We start from the raw sequence: 16,450 nt of genomic DNA on the forward strand, positions 1-16,450 counted from the left end.
AGGAGAGGTGCTTAGTCATTAAATGATGTGCTCACCTAGATAATAACAATATCTAGATTTGGTCAGTCCTATTCAGTTGTCTCAGTTTTGACAACAAAACCATGCCACTTAAACAGAAATAGCTTAAATGTTTGTAGAATTCATCTCAGCCCAGGACATGGTGCCTTTGGCAAGTAACCTCTGTAAGCCTGTTCCAGTGAATGTTTCTGACATCATAACATTATTCTGAGGGTCAAGTGAGGTCGTAACTAGTAAAGAGCACAAAGCTCCTTAAACCATTACTATTGTAGTTTAATAATAATATATTGTCTTCCTAATTGTAGTGATCTTTCAAGGACAGAGAAAAGGAGGCAGAAGTATCTATATGGTCTTGAAATTATCTATGAAGTATCTATATGGTCTTGAAATTAAGTATCATTAACAATGACCTCTAGTAGAACTATTGGAGCAGTAACATCATTTATTAAATTAAAAGAGCTAAGCAAAAGATGCAAGGTCCCTATCTTATCCCTAAGCTAGTAAATTCCTTTATAATTCTTTAGACTTTTTTTTTTTTTTAAAGGATCTTTCCATTTTATTGGATTAAAAAAAACCTAACAAAACGAGTCAGAACCAGGGGCAAAGAAGGGGGAAGACATAGAAGAGGAGCGGGCAAAGATCAGAGATATAAAGGGGTGAAGTAGAGAGGGAAGGTCAAGAGCCCATGTCCTGGCAGGACAGAGGTTTCTAAGGACTAAACATCTCTTCCTTTGATGACAATTTTCTGGCATAAGGCTCGGGGCCCAGAGCCAGGGAGGGGCTCAGGAGGTGGAGGACCAGGGCCCACAGCTGAGCAGTAGGACGCCATCCATGGGCAGTGATGTGCTTCTTTAGGCCTCACGGATGGTTTGAAGTTTCAAGCAGTGGCACGGGGTATGTCTGTACCTGGGTCACGATATCGAGCTGGAGGATGGATCACTGGGCAGATTTCCCGAACACTGACTTTTGGGGGTTGACCTTGGGGGAACTATTCCTCAAATGTCGCATCATCACTAAATGTGAAGAAGGCACATGAGCAGTACCACAGGTGCAGCCCCAGCATGGGGAGTCAATGCAGAAGCCATGGGAGCAGGATCAAGTCCTTCTACCTCCACATTCTCTTCCTCGGGGCCCAGCTCCCCAACAAGCGGCACTGTCATTGAATGAGAGGTGATCATGGGCCCTGGGCACTTCGTTTCTCGTGAACCTGCTTCTTTTTGTCAGCCTCAAGTCGCTCATGTGTCTCCAGTGAACGCAAGTTGAGCTCTTCTGTGATCTTGGCTTCCCTGAGAGGTTCTTGGGTCAGTGGTCTCTCACAGTGGGGCCCCTTTCACCGCCGGGACTGGCCCTGCCTCTCCTGTACCTAAAGAAATGTTTGTGGAGGGTGTTCAGCTGTAGATTGATGCATGGATTTCCAGCTGTCAGAGCCATCGTCCTGTAGTTCTAGTAACAGCAGTGCCTTCTCGGGCCTTTTGAGAGCTACCAGCTGGGGTACTGACCTTTCAAGGTCTCAAGCTCTCTAGAGGCTCCTTATAGGCTTTAGTGACTACTCGGCGCTTCCTTCTTGGCTCTTCTGTTTCTCCATCACTGGCTGGTTCATCCCCGTCATCAGTGTCAAAGTCAGAGTCCACCTCGTCCTCTGTGTCTGACTGGTCCCCTTGACACTCATCATCTCCAGATTCCTTGGTGAACTTATGCAAGTCATCTGGTAGAACTCTTCTTCCTCTGCCTCCAGAAGCCCAGAAAGCCTGTTCCCTGGGTCTTCCTGGGGGGGGGGGGCCCAGCCCCCAGCCAAACTCATTTCGCCTAGCAAGACCGTGGGGCCACCAGGGGCCCTGCTCACCCAGCTTGGTTCTCTTTAGCCTCTTCTTAAACAGATGAGCTACACATATTCATCTGTGGCAGTTAAATAAATTATTCCTGTTCTCTCAGGCATATAGACATAGACAATTATGTCTTCATTAACACTGATGAGAAATATAAATGTTTTATAAGTAAAACTGCACATGTGTTCAATTATTTTGTCTTTAAAATAGTGGAAAAATAGTATTTACCAAAGTGAAAAACAAAAGTAAGGTAAATAAAAGGATCAGGTGTTAGGGATTCAATTAATGGGAAACATCACATTTTATTAGAGCATTTCTTCTACAGGAATTCTGCAACTTACTTTCTGCTCTGACACCTGCTTTGAAATGAAAGTGAATTATTGAGTAGTTAAAAATCAGACTGAGCAGGCCCCACGTGCCTGCTTCCACTGACTTCTTTCTTAATATACTAATCTGCACCTTTCCGAGAATGTTACAGATCACAGAAAACTGAGTTTTTAGATTTTGTCACTTAAAAGGAAACCATGATGCCTCCACATCTCCAATCACCATCACTCTGCTTTATTACTCTGTAGTATTTAATCTTTTTCTAATATGCTATATAATTTACCTTTTTATTGCTTATTTTATGTTTCATTCTATAAGAACATATGTGCTGCTTGGCAGGGATTTTTGTTTCTGTTTCCTTTAAGTCTGCCAAGAACTTAGAACAGTGCCTTGGCATATAAAAGCAGATAAATGCTTTTGCTGAGTGAATGAATGAATGAATGGAATGAATTAATAAATTCTTTTCTCCCTCTTTTTAAAAGACTCAAGTATTCTTCCTTTGATCCACATTAGGTTATAAGTTTCAATGGCATCTTTTGATATCTTTGGCTTCATACCTGGTTTCTGTTTTATCTTACTTAGGTACACGGTGCTGCAGTCTTCTAAAAGCAATCCCACAAGATTTCCTGGAATGACTAACCAAGTTGACCTTCCCTACTACTGAAGGAACAGTAAATTTTTGCGTCAAACCAATAGTAAGCTCAACCTAGAAGCCTTTAAATACTCAATTTTACTGTAATTCCTTTTGTTCCAAGATTTTTGTTAATTGCTTGAATGAGTTGTTTTATTAAATTGTTAAGTAAACCTTGTGTATGTTTACGGTATACAGCATGATGTTTTGATATACATATACATGTGGATTGGCTAAATCAAGCTAGTTATCATTTGCATTACCTCACAGACTTTTTTTTGTGGCAAGAACACTTAAAATCTACTCTTGGCAATGTTCAAGTATACATTGTATTGTTATATAATTACTATAGTACATAGTAGATTTAACTTCTTCCTCTTATCTAAGATTTTGAATGACCTGGCCCAAATCTCCCAAACCTTCTCCGCACCCAGTCTCTGGTCGCTGCTTCCATGTTTGACTTGTTTGGATTCCACGTGTGAGATCAGACAGTATTTCTTCCTTCTGTTCCTCGCTTACATCCCTTAACACAATGTGCTCCAGGTTCATCCAGTTGTTGCAAATGACCTGATCCCTTTGTTTTTAAGACTCAAGAGCCCTCCACTGTATATATGTACCACATTTTCTTTATGTATCAATCTGTTGATAGAAATTAGGCTGATTCTCTATCTTGGCTATTGTGAATAGTGCTATAATGAACATAGAAATGAAGAAATCTCTTCAATAAACTAATTCCATTTTCTTTGTATGCGTCCCTACTAGTGGAATTACTGGATCATATGGTAGTTCTTTTTAAATTATTTGAGGAAATTCTGTGTTGTATTAGTCTACAATCCTATCAACAGTTTATAAGGGTTTCCTTTTCTCCATATCCTTGCCAACACTTCCCTTTCACCTTTTTGATAACAGGTGTGAGGTAATAATTGTAGTTTTAATTTGCATTTACCTTATTAGTGACATTAAACAATTTTTAAATATACCTGTTGGTCATTTGTATTTCCTCTTTTGAGGAGGGTCTATTCAGGCCATTTGCACATTTTTATATTGGATTACTTATTTTCTTGTTAAGTTCTTCCAGAGTCTTATATATCCTGGATATTCATCCTTTGTCAGATGTCTAGTTGGCAAATATTTTCTTCTGTTTTGTAGGTTGTTTCTTCACTCTGTTATTTCCTTTGTTTTTTAGTTTGTTATAATCCTGTTTGTCTATTTTTGCTTTTGTTGCTTATGTTTTTTTGATCATGTCTAAAATAATCGCTGCCCAGACCAATGTCTTAGAGATTTTCCCTTATGTTTAATTCTGCTACTTTTATAGTTTTATTTTTCATGTTTAATCTTTAATCCATTTTGAGTTGATTTTTGTGTAGTGTGTGAGGTGAATATCTAATTTTATACTTCTCCATGTGGATTCCAGTTTTCTCAGAACTTGAAAGACTTTTAAAAGATATTCTTTCTCTGTGGACATTTCTTTCTAGAAAAAATACTTCTTGTATCTGTAACTACATTCTTTCCAGTAATCCTCTTCCTTTAATAGTATGACTAGGCCCCTACTGTTTTGTTATAATCATCATTTTCTCATTTACCCAATTAACACACACTTATTCCATTGTACCTTATAAAATTCTCAGTCACTGTTATCTGTGTGTGTGTGTGTGCACGCGCATGAAATCATAGTGTTGCAGAAATCAATCTTAGTTCTAAATCTTGGTTTTCATTCTCTAACATCTCCTAAAACTGTTTTAGGTAGTAGAAGGTAATTCTTTTTTACTCTACATTATCTTTTTGATACACTTCTAAGATTTCTTCCAACTCGGAAGTAATTTTTGACTCAAGACAGTCCTGTGATACAACTTACTGAGAAAGGTTGCTGTTTTAGATTTCCTTCCACAACATCACCTTGAGATATCTTAAGAACTTTTTCCTTCATCTGTGTTTCTACCATGTTTTAACTCTTCTATCTAATTTGTGTATATTGGAGATACAATACTTTCAGAGTTCTACTAATTAATTATGGGGCTGCATGACACCTTGCTTTAGTCTAAAAGGAATGACAATAGTTATCAGTTCTTGGCTTCGTATACTATGTTAACATAATAAAGACCTTTCTTGTTTCAAAATAATATTTTTATTATGTTTGTGGTTTATGCTATCGGCAATGCAATATTAGCATTTCTCCCAGTTCTTAGTTTTCCTCAATAGAGGCATTTACTTTAGAAGACATATTTTTGATGTTTTCTTTGTCAAAATTCTAAAGATATATTGTCATATGTCTTCATGTTCAATGACAATCTAGATCTCTTTCTATTCCAGGGCTTCTAAATTCTAACTCAGAATTCAAGCTGTTTCGGATAATGAAAGACTATCAACTTCTGTCATTTTTCATTTCTTTCTTTTTTACTTTTGATTTTACATAGTCATTTTAAAGATTCTTGCTCCAAAAATCAATCTTTTCTTCCTCGATGCACAGAACTCATAATATACTAATATATGTAATGAAACTAAAGTGTAATGAGTGATTAACACATATGATGGGTAGTCCATTTGAAAGGGTACCATTTTTCAGTTTTTGTGCCTCCTATCAACTTAGGTTCAGGTTATTAATTTCTCCAAGATAAAACTCTGATCTCCTTCTATATCAGATTCCACTCAGACCCTCTTCCTATACCTGACATCGATAGAATCGCTATAATACATATATTTAAAAATATATATTCAAAATATGTTCATAACTGTAACAGGAGTTATCCAAGCTTTTGGTCATAAAAGTGTTTATAATATAGCATGGGACATATGGCATGAAACACTTGACTATGAAATAAATATGTTAAAAACTTGGGGTGGGTGGTGAGAGACCAGGGCAATCAATGAAAAATAAATAAATGGCAGAAGGGGAAGATGTGGGTGGTGTGGGGAGTTGGGAGTCTTCTCAGAAAGTGAATCATTAGAACAGGGGAAATATTTCATGTTCATGAAACTGCTCAACTACAGAAGAGTGAGTATAGAATCATGTCATTTAAAATTTTGCATATTATGAAAATATTTATAGATATTGAACTTATAACAAAATATTCACTGAAATACTTCCACTTCTATTTTTGTGAATATTTACATATTTTTTATGCTTTACAATCTTGTCCTGGAAAATCCCTGGGTATGATTTTGTTTATCAAGTTCAAAAGAATTTAAACAAAGGATTTGTTGTGATGAAGAATAAAGGGCAGATTGGGAGGGGTGAAAGGAGTGGGTAAAGGATCCTCCTTTTTTCCCTTTACTCTTTTCCCTAGAAGCTAAACAGAGATGAGATATGATTTGCCATCTGAGAGTGGAACATGGCAGCAATCATTCTCTAGTTAGATGTAAAACGACTGAATTGCAAGGTGAACTGTATTGGTGACTATCTCATTTTCCCTCACCTACAGCACCCTCTCTTCCCAAGATCAAGCAATTTTCCTGTGTAATGAACTGTGTCTGCTCTCAAGTGGCCTGGAATTAAGAGGTCCAAAGCATCTTCCAAGTCCTTGTTTCCTGTTTGGCATCCTGATGTCCTTTGCTGCTGTAAACACTGGTCTGTGTTTTCCAAGGCTATACAAAGGAGGAATGCAAAAATGAATAGAAATGTAGAACAGTTATATATATAGGAGAAAGGCTTCAAACAATTTTAAATTATTCAGGGAATAGTTTTTTGCTATTGGGTTGTCAAATTCTTTGTATCAAATGCTTTTGTCCAGTTGATAGCCCTTTGGTCAGCTTTGTAGCAATCAGAGGGGAGCAGATGGAAGAAGGACATGCTTTGAAACCAATATCAAAAGTGGATTCTAGTGGTTTTATTTATGCCCATAACATACCTAAAATCTGGAGAAACTGAGTTCAAGGAAAGACAAAAATATAAGTAAACTAGGTACTAAGGAAAAAAAGAGAAATTCAAACAGAATTCAAAACTATATATTTTCTTAATTTACTAGGTCTTCCATGGACATAGAAAATAAAACAGAACTGAAATAAATTTACTTGATCAGCTCAAAATACTAATTATAATTTCTTATAATAGCAATTTTTTGATCTTTTGTTAGCAGACAACATATGAATCATTCTGTGAACCATTTCTGCTATAGTTTATGCTAAACATTTGATGTTTTATATATTCATAAGTTACTTTTTGGCATTCACTGTAAATATCACCAGTTAGCTAATGAAAATGTCTGCTGGAAGATTTTATATATTTTATATGGAAAATGGACATTTTTTAAAAGCATATTTATTGGTGATTTTATAAATCAAAAACACAGTATCAATGAGTAGATTCAGGAAATAAGTTGAGGTACTAAAGAGAGAAGGAACTTATTTAATGACTAATTATATGAAAAGAAATAACAAAATTCCACAAATATTTGCAACACTGTTAGTTGTTAACACCAAAAAATGTTGAAAAGTGTTGATTCCAAATGTGTGCATTTTACAATTTTAACTAGGAATGACTTTACTGTCAATTAAAATATAGCTACTGAAGTAAAACAATGTAAGTACCTAAACCTTTATTTAAAAAAAAAATAAAAAGATCAAAGCTAGAAATAAAACAATTTGGCTCTTTGTGGGCATTTTTATGATCTAGGAACATCTTATAAATTGATTTTGAAAGAAAAATGTAATTAAGTTCAATTGCATTTACATTAATGGAGCACCTTGGACAAAGTCTAGGTAGATAATTTCAGAGACAAAACTGGTTATAAACCCAAAGCCAGTCCTTTGCCAAACTCTTCAGGAAAAAAAAAGTAATGTTTTTCAAAACCAGATCAAGGTGAATTTAACATGAAAGAGCCTGATTCAGAGCTGGAGTGATCGCTGATTTCATCCAGTATGGAACTTATTATATGTTTATAGTTGTTCTTGTTGCATTTAAGTGTTTTCCTATATAGTTATCCTAAAATGGCAAGGAATTCAAATGTTTTCAGTGTGTGTGAATAAACTACCAATTTTGGAAAATTTTAAATCATGGTCAAACTCATAAATCTCTAGTGACATCATGTTTCTTCAGTCCTTTTCAAAAGTAAGCTGACAATCTCTTTAAAAAGACAAATATTGACAATTTCGCGCCAAATTCCAAACAGTGTCCGGCTGCAGCAGGCGAGCTGGGAGGGATCACTGCTCCTGCTGTGGTTCGTCCCCTAAACTGCGTCGTAGCCGTGTCCCAGAAGATGGGCATGGGCAAAAATGGGGATCTGCCCTGCCCCCACTCAGGAATGAATTCAAGTATTTCCAAAGGATGACCACCAACCCTTCAGTAGAAGGTAAACAGAATCTGGTGGTTAAGGGTAGGAAGACTTGCCTCTCTATTCCTCAGAAGAATTGACCTTTAAAGGACAGAATTAATACAGTTCTCAGTAGAGAACTCAAGGAACTTCTATACGGAGCTCATTTTCTTGCCAACAGTCTGAAGGATGCCTTAAAACTTACTGAGCAGCCAGAATTAGCAAGTAAAATAGACACGGTTTGGATAGTAGAAGGCAGTTGTGTTTATAAGGAAGCCATGAATCAACCAGGTCATATTAAACTGTTTGTGACAAGGATCATGCAGGAATTTGAAAGTGACACATTTTTTCCAGAAATTGATTTGGAGAAATATAAACTTCTTCCAGAATACCCAGGTGTTCTCTCTGAGGTCCAGGAGGAAAAGGCATTAATTACAAATTTGAAATATATGAAAAAAATGATTAATGTGAAGATGTTTTCTGATTTATTTCAAGTTATCCCTCCCTCTGAAAAATTATACGTTTCTACCTTAGAATAAAAGACTTGTGTTAACTTTACAAAAAAAGATAAATATTGTCATTTCCATCTACTAAGCATTTCCAGGTTTGAGAGTATTCTTGAGGAAATTATCAAAAATCAAACAAAACAATACTGTATTATATAGTGTTGTTTATTCTTTATAAAACAAAAATGATAAGTAAAACTTTCAACAATATGAAACTGGTTTAGTAAATTACACTTATCAGCTTGAATGTTACAATCATGTAAAACAAATGTAATGGTTATGCAGCTATGTAGGAAAATGGATATATGTTAAGTGAAAACAGCATAATACTAAATTATATGTTCTTATATACATGGAAAAATTAACAGTTGTAACTATCTTAACTATACATGTGAAGAAACATTGAACAATACAATCTTTATTGAATAACACTTTGGGGGTAGGATTTTTTCTCTGAGCACTACGGAATGGAATGGTTGTGGCAGGTGCTTATCTGTCTCCTCATATCTCTTCTGAGTCCAGACCACCTTCATGCACAGAAGTAGGCCCTGCAACAAAATGAAACAGAAACACGGAGATGCAGAGGCAAGTGATGGAAAGGCACCCCTGTACATTTAGAGGTTTCTGATTCTTGATTTGTGAGACCTGACTTCACTCCTACTTTTGGATTCTGTGAAAAAAGAATCATTAATATCTTTATGATAAATTTCTACTTTTGCTTCTATAGTTCAAATAGGTGTCTGTAACATGTAAACCAAGAAACTAAGGTAATTTTTATATTTCTTTCATAATCTTTAACTTGCATTTTTAAAATGAACCTGAATTAGTGTAGCAAGTGCCACAGGCTAGCTAATGGCATTGCAAATAGTGTTGTTTATCCTAGGGTAGGAAGTGTACTTGTCGTAGAGGCAGTTCCTTCAACAAGATAGCTAAAGTAAGCCAACAACCTTTCTAGAAAATATAATATTCCAATTAATGCTAAGCAAAACATGTTAACATTCTCTCCTCCGTTTGCTCTTTAGTTATACATATGTTTGTAATGACAATTTCAGGGATGAAAATTATCTTTTACCCTTGAAGATAAAGGCACGGTGTAAGAATTCTAGTGGATTATGCCCTTGACATCTGACTTTAATCTTTGCCTGAGAATCCCCTATTTTTTTGTTACGTTTTATGTACTCTTTATCAAATGCCAGATACCATGTGAAATAGTCCACATACATTATTCTATTTGCTCTTCACAAAACCCCTGTGCTGGAATGACTTACCAATGATGAGAACTTTCCACCTTTTCCATAATTATTAAGAATACTTCACGGGGCTGGGGAGATAGCTCAGTCGGTAGAGTGCTTGCCTTGTAAGCACAAGGCCCTGGGTTCAATCCCCAGCACCCACAGAAAAAAAAAAAAAAAAAAAGAACACTTCAGACAGGTACTGCTTTCAGTATCAAAAACACAAAGATGACTAGGAGTGGGGTCAGACATAAACGAAACCAAACAAAAAGCACATATATTTAAGTGATAAATGCTATACCAGGGACATGGACAAACTACTCCAGAGTATATGGGGAATTATAAGCTATGTGGGGTTTAATTCTACCAGATATGCATCCCCAAAGCACTATACCTTCATCTTAGGATTTACATGCACTGTGACTTCTATCTTTGAATTCTCTCACCTCATCCCATCAAAGCTCTAGGATTGAAAATAGGCATTGAATGAAGGAGGAACACCAACATGACATTAACCAGGAAATTAACCAATTTAAAATTTTTGATTTTAGAGAATCATAAATTACTGTACTCAAATGTGTTTGGAAAGTGAGGAACACCAGGGAATTTGTGCAATTTAAACTTGAAAATATGTTGAATTTTATCTTAATTTATACATGAATCTTGTATGAAAAGTAAATAAGTGCAAATTATGAAAAATATAAAGAAAAAACTCAATAATGAAAATATTCTACCCATTTACACTTCCAGTAAATTTTGAAAAGATTATAATTCATTTGTAGAATAACTTTTCTTCACATATATAATCACAGTGCTTAGTAGGAGCACTTTCAGAAAGACTTCCTATCAGTTTAGCTATCTCTCTTTCATATACCTTGCCTCCCTTAAACATTTGTATAACAGCCTTTTTGGAAATGCTTCTCCCACAAACCTGTAAGCTTCTTGAGGCCAGGCACTGTATGCAGGGTCTGTCACATAGAACATTTTCAAGAATATTATAGAATATTCTCAAGAATATTACTTGAATAAATTAGCCAATGAATAATTATTTTAAACTATGGGGCACAATACTAAATGTTCTGTGAAGAGTAATGACCAATTAGCATAATGCTGTAAACTTGCATATGTATTAAAGATAAATCAAGTAAAAACATTTATAAATTACAAAACTTAAAATTTTTACACTGTGTAGGTAGAACAGTGGGCCCCCCAAAAGTGTTCATGTCCTAATTACCCAAACCTGTGAATGTTAGGTCATATCACAGAGGGGAATTAAAATTGCAGATGGAAATAAGCTTGCTAATCAGTTGATCTTCAAACAGAAAGATGTTCTGATTATCTGGGTGGGTTCAACTGAAGAGCAAAGTCCTTTTTATGTGGAAGAGGGAGGCAGAATAAAAAGAACCAGTGAGCTGGCAATATAAGAATGAGTGCCAGATGTTGCTGGCTTTGAAGATGGAAGAAGACTCTAAAGAGCCAAGGAATGGGAGCAGCCTAGGGGCTGGAAAAGGCAAAGAACCAGACTCTCCCCTACAGTCTTCTGGTGTAGACCCATCTTGCCCAAACCTTGATTTTAGTCTCATGAGACCCATTTTGTGCTTTCATGTGCAGAATTACAATACATTTGCTTTAATCCATTAAATTTGGGGTAACTTTTTTACATTAGCAATAGGAAGCTAATACAAATACCCACAGTGAATGAGATAGTTTTAGCTATATATATCTCAGATAACCTAAGTTAACTGTAACTGAAATAAGGTAGAAGTTTATTTCTGTCTGTGAAAATGGGGGATCATGGCTTTCCAGTGTCAAGGACTCTGCTCTTCCAGTCTTGTTGCTCTGCCTTCCTTAAGGAGCTTGAACAGCAGGTCTAATTTCAGCCAGCAGGAAGAAAAGAAAGAATGGCAAATCATCTTTTGAAGAACATCCTCAATGTTGCACACACCATTTCCACTTTTATATCTCATCGGTCATATCTAGTAGCACCTAGGTACATGGAGAGAGGGAAAGAGAGACATTATATCAAGGAGCTATGTGATATAAGTAAATAGTTCTATCATTCAAGAGTAGGAAACATCTTGGGGACAACTAGCTAGGATCTCTACCTTAATACTGTGGTATTTTGGTCTTCTTTCCTCTCATTGTTTTTAGAACCTAAAGTTAACCCAACTAGATTTTGGATCCATTAGGACCGAGGTCTGCATTCTACCCAGTTATTGAACAATTGCTATGTAACTGTTTTTACTAGACTTTGCATGTACACATACATTAGAACATGCAAATGTACACGTTCAACGAATGACAGAAGACACATCATATTCAAACTTTAAGGGTATAATTCATGTGAGCAGAATTCTTGGGTGATAATAGGGTTAAAAATAATTTTAATGTATATTTATGTGTTACTTAGGGCCCTGGTGGGAAGCAGATGACACACTCAAAGGGGAACTGAAGAAGGTATAATGAAGAGACTATTTACAAAGGTCTGGGCAGGTTTCAAGGAAAGGAATGATAAAGCATCCAACCGTTATCATACATAGACCTGAAGGCACAAAGGGAATGAGAAGTTTCTGGAACCCTGCAAGGTCTTCACACATGGGACAGAGGTGTCTGACAAAGGACAAGGGTCTTAGTAGAATGAAGCTATAATCACAATCAGGCAGGGAAAAAAGTGGAATAAATATCCCCGCATAGCACCAGCCCCAGCGGCACTGCCCTCCAGCCCCACTCCTCCAGGCCCTGGCTAGGCCAAGGTATCCTCCAGTCAAGGCACTGGTTAGGGCCCAACCACCCACATGGAGTGAGGGACATCTGATGGTGGTGGATAATCCCATGCAGCTAGGTGGTGTTAGGATAAGTTGGAGTTGGAAAACATCACACACACTCTGGTGGGGTGCCCCTCTATTCCTAGAAAGCCACTACGGGTGACATCTGGATCCTGTCAAGTATGAACACTAAGGGGAGCTGGGTGCGGCTGTGCTCCCTAGTGAGGGTGGGAGGCAAGGAGCCAGCAAGCCAGCCATCATCTGGTTGCCTGCACACACTGCACCTGCCAGTCCATCTGCATCTGCCACTGCCCCACACCAGGGAGCCTTCCCTATTGCTGCTCCTTGGGTGGATTTCCGGGAATGACAGTCACCGTGGTTGCATGTGGCTATGGTGGAGGGGGCCCGCGTCCCTCAGGCAGCCCTAGAGGGTGTTCATCGCTTGCAGGACTGCTCTGCAGTCAGGGCTGTCAGTAGCGATGCAGGGCAGGCGCCATGCTGTCCCCGCTCCTGCGCTGGGAACCTGGGACCTGGGCTGTGCCCTTTTGCAAGGAGCTTGAATCTCTCCCTTCCAGCTGGTTCAGTGCTGTCACAGGCTGGGCTGTGGGTTAGAGACCTAGAGCTCCAGGAATGGCGAGGGAGGGGCAGGAGAGGGGCGTGGCCGCCTAGGGCCACCCGCGATTTTGGCGGGACTCGGAAGCCCAGGCCTTGCCCAGACATCACCTGCAGGGTAGGTCAGTGCAGAAGCCCAGAGAAGGAAAGGAATTCAGGCAAGATCACACAGCGACTTTTACAAAGGGAACTGAAGCAGCCTGCACGCACATCCTCATACCAGCTCCCTGCCTGCAAGACTCCCTGGGTGACACCTACTGGCCAGAATCACCATAACTTCACAAAGTGCGGGCAGTCATTTCCAGGGCATGTTGTAACACCCACAGCCCTAGCATGGCCCCCAAAGCTGAGAGGATGGGCCCTGTTCCTCTGGCTGATGATCTCCAGCTGCCTTCCACCCCACTGCCCTGCTCCCTCACTAGCAGCCTTGCTCAACCTCTGCACACAAGGGTGTGCACATCACAGACTTTGGACCCACAGAGGCCTTCCACTTGTGTTTTCAAGCCTTCCAGCTCAGATTTTCTACTTAAAACTGCCAAAAACATAACACTGCAGAAGGACTGAGAAACTGTGAAATTTCTATTTCAGTGTTCATTAAAAATCATTATTGGAGCATACCTGCACCTGGTCATTGAGGGCTTGTTAAGGCCTCCTCTGCTATGAATGTAACAAAGTGGAGCAGTCTCAGCAAGGGGCCTGTGGCCCTCAATAGCTGCGGTACTAACTCTCTTGGTTTGAACAAGAAAGGGTTGACACCCTGTTGAATGGGAAGGGCATGTTTGTTTCCACTTCAGGAGCCCTGCAATAGCTGCCCTCTGCTGGTTCACCCTCCCTCTGATGACATGTGACCTGTCCCTTATTACCAATTATGACATCCTCATAGGGTCTGTCTCTGTCCACCTCCCTGCAACTCTATGAACCTTCTCAGATCCATTTAATGCATTTCACATTTTTCCTGGGAGCTACCCACCTGCCTTGTCTTCCCAATTTTTCAGGATTCTCCCTAGAGTCTCAGTTCCTGCCCTCCTGGGGGAATGTTCCTGCATCACACCTGGTGATGCCTGGATGCAGGATCAATCCAGGGCCTGCCACATAGCAGGTGTTCACTGAATGTCTGTTGACTGAATATTGACTGAAATATAACACAAGGAGCAGGCCCAGAAGCCAGGAGCAAACCCCAGGTTCATACTCACACAGGAGGCCTTACTACATTTTTTAGGGAAATGGACATGGAAGGAAAAGACTTTCTGTCAGGAATCCCTCTTTGAATAGAGGACTGGAGTTTAGAAGGATGGTGTGAGAGAGCACAGCCCAGGAAACATGAACAGAGGTTGTGGTATCTCCACCCTGAAGCCTGCTCCCCTGCCTGGCAGGATCCCCACCTGGAAACAGGGTCAGCTGCTTCCAAGGCTTCTCTTATATATGAGTCACATGACTGCAATGTGTCCTATTTGCAGATGCAGTTCTCCCAGGCCACTTTGCTTGTCTGTGACATATCAGAGTTTCATAGGTGAGGTCTCAGAGCTGGATTCATGGGGGAGGTTTGCAGAGAAATTTGGTGCCCATTCTGTCACCCTGAAAGCAGAGCTCTCCAGAGAATCATAACCACTCAGAAACAGTATTTGGTTCAGGAGAGGTTATTCCTGCCAACATCCCCCAAAACCAGACGAGGCCTTTCTTGAAGCTCATTCTCCCTGCTTTCTTTACTTGCACTTCCATAAAAATTTACAAGTTTTTCCGTCATTGTCCGTCCAATCAATTCTTGCAGTTCCAAAAAGCTGACTGGATGGAGAAACCTGGAAGTGCAAGAGAATTGATTTATGCAAGCTTCCAGGATGAACTTCCTGGTAACACTCTGTGACCCCTAGATGGCTATTCACAGGACATGAATAGGAAGATTCAATAAATACAAGCAATACTGCCATGGCATGGCCAAATGATGGCCCACTCATGTTGTCCTTGTACACCTTCAGATGGTGCACCCTGTTAAGATGCCAACCAACATCACCACTTTAAGGAACAAAACTGAGGTTTAAAGCAGGAAGAAATGAGGCCAGAGCCAGCAAGTATGTAGCAGGACTATAAACTCAGCTAGTATTCTGCAGAACCAAGGACTGTGGGACTGTGTGTGTTTAATGGGGACTCAGGCATCTGGTCCACTCCCCACACTGTGTTTATCTAAGCCTTGCGCCACCACTGAACTTGGTTGAGATGCCCAATGCACCCATACTGTAAGAAGGCAGGAAGAGATCGATGTGATGCCCCTCCATGCCATTTCTTTCCTGTCCTGCCTTCTCAGCCACCCACACCCAGCACCCCTTTATCTTACTTTTCTGGACTATGATAGAGTGATGCTCATGTAACCACAGGGCACCAGAGGCTTCATTCCCTAGGAATATGGGGACACCCTCTCCTTCTGGGCCTTATGGACACAGTGCCCCATGGTAATGGCTTAGCCCTGTTGCCGACTGTGCAGAGAACCAACTGGGAAGGGCATGAGCCCTCCCTTCGCTTCCACATCTGTCTCGACATTCAGCTCAGGTGCACCCTTCCCTGCATGGCAGCTGCTGCAGTTGCCTCAAGAGACCCTGAGCTGATGGGAAATCAGTCCCCATAGGGATGAAGGGGGCGAGAACAGCCAGCCGGGAGGTTCCAGGGAGGCACATTTCATGCTGGCTCATCTGTAGAAGACTCTGGAGTCAAGATCCAGTCATTGGGCCTCAGGGGACCCAGAGGCCGTGGAGGGTGGAGGCTTCTGTTGATGGGGGAGTGCAACAAGTCTCTGAGGAGAATGTATAAATATGTGTGTGTATATGTAAATGCAGTGTGTTGCTTTTGAAAGGAAAATTCAAGGTTTTTGGTTTTGGTGGGGGTGGAGTTGAGGGTGTGGGTGTTAATTATTGTTTAAGTAACCATTTTATTTTGTAATAAATTTAGGTTTACAGCGAAGTTGCTGCAGAGAATTCCTGTATATCCTGTACCCACTTCAGTTTCCATTTCAGTTTCCTCTAGTGATATTTTATATCGCTGTGGTATTTCTTTGCAAACCACAGAATCAACTTTGGCACATCACTGTTAACCTAACTCCAGGCTTTCTTTTGTCTTTACTGTCCTTTTTCTGATCCAGGGACTAATCTAGGCTCCCACAGTGTGCTCGGTCATTATGGTTCCTTAGCTTCCTCTTGTCTGCTTCTGGTTTCCCGTCTTCTGTTTCTCATGACCTTGACAGTGTTAAAAAATATCTATCAGGAGTTTTATGTAAAGTCCTTCAGTTTGGCTGGAAGGAA

The 16,450-nt window shown here is 39.6% G+C and overlaps 1 protein-coding gene and 2 pseudogenes across 5 annotated transcripts in view; 2 read left to right on the plus strand and 1 right to left on the minus strand.

Annotated features, from left to right (window-relative positions):
- Positions 1-2,980, plus strand: part of LOC306641203 (uncharacterized protein) — a 76,316-nt gene extending 73,336 nt beyond the window's left edge. For all 3 annotated transcript variants that reach the window (XM_079106170.1, XM_079106171.1, XM_079106173.1), the window contains one exon: positions 2,754-2,980. In XM_079106170.1, the coding sequence (XP_078962296.1) occupies positions 2,754-2,777 (24 nt within the window). In that variant the 3' untranslated portion in view covers positions 2,778-2,980. The remainder of the gene's footprint in view (positions 1-2,753) is intronic.
- On the minus strand, positions 528-2,093 carry LOC306641523 (vacuolar protein sorting-associated protein 72 homolog; annotated as a pseudogene). Its single transcript has one exon. The product of its transcript is annotated as a vacuolar protein sorting-associated protein 72 homolog (transcript).
- A 4,999-nt stretch (positions 2,981-7,979) lies between the features above and the next one.
- Positions 7,980-9,864, plus strand: LOC306641216 (dihydrofolate reductase-like; annotated as a pseudogene). Its single transcript has one exon. The product of its transcript is annotated as a dihydrofolate reductase-like (transcript).
- Positions 9,865-16,450: the final 6,586 nt, after the last annotated feature.

Source organism: Sciurus vulgaris, assembly GCF_902686455.1.
Source record: "Sciurus vulgaris genome assembly, chromosome: 12".
Lineage (NCBI taxonomy): Eukaryota > Metazoa > Chordata > Mammalia > Rodentia > Sciuridae > Sciurus > Sciurus vulgaris.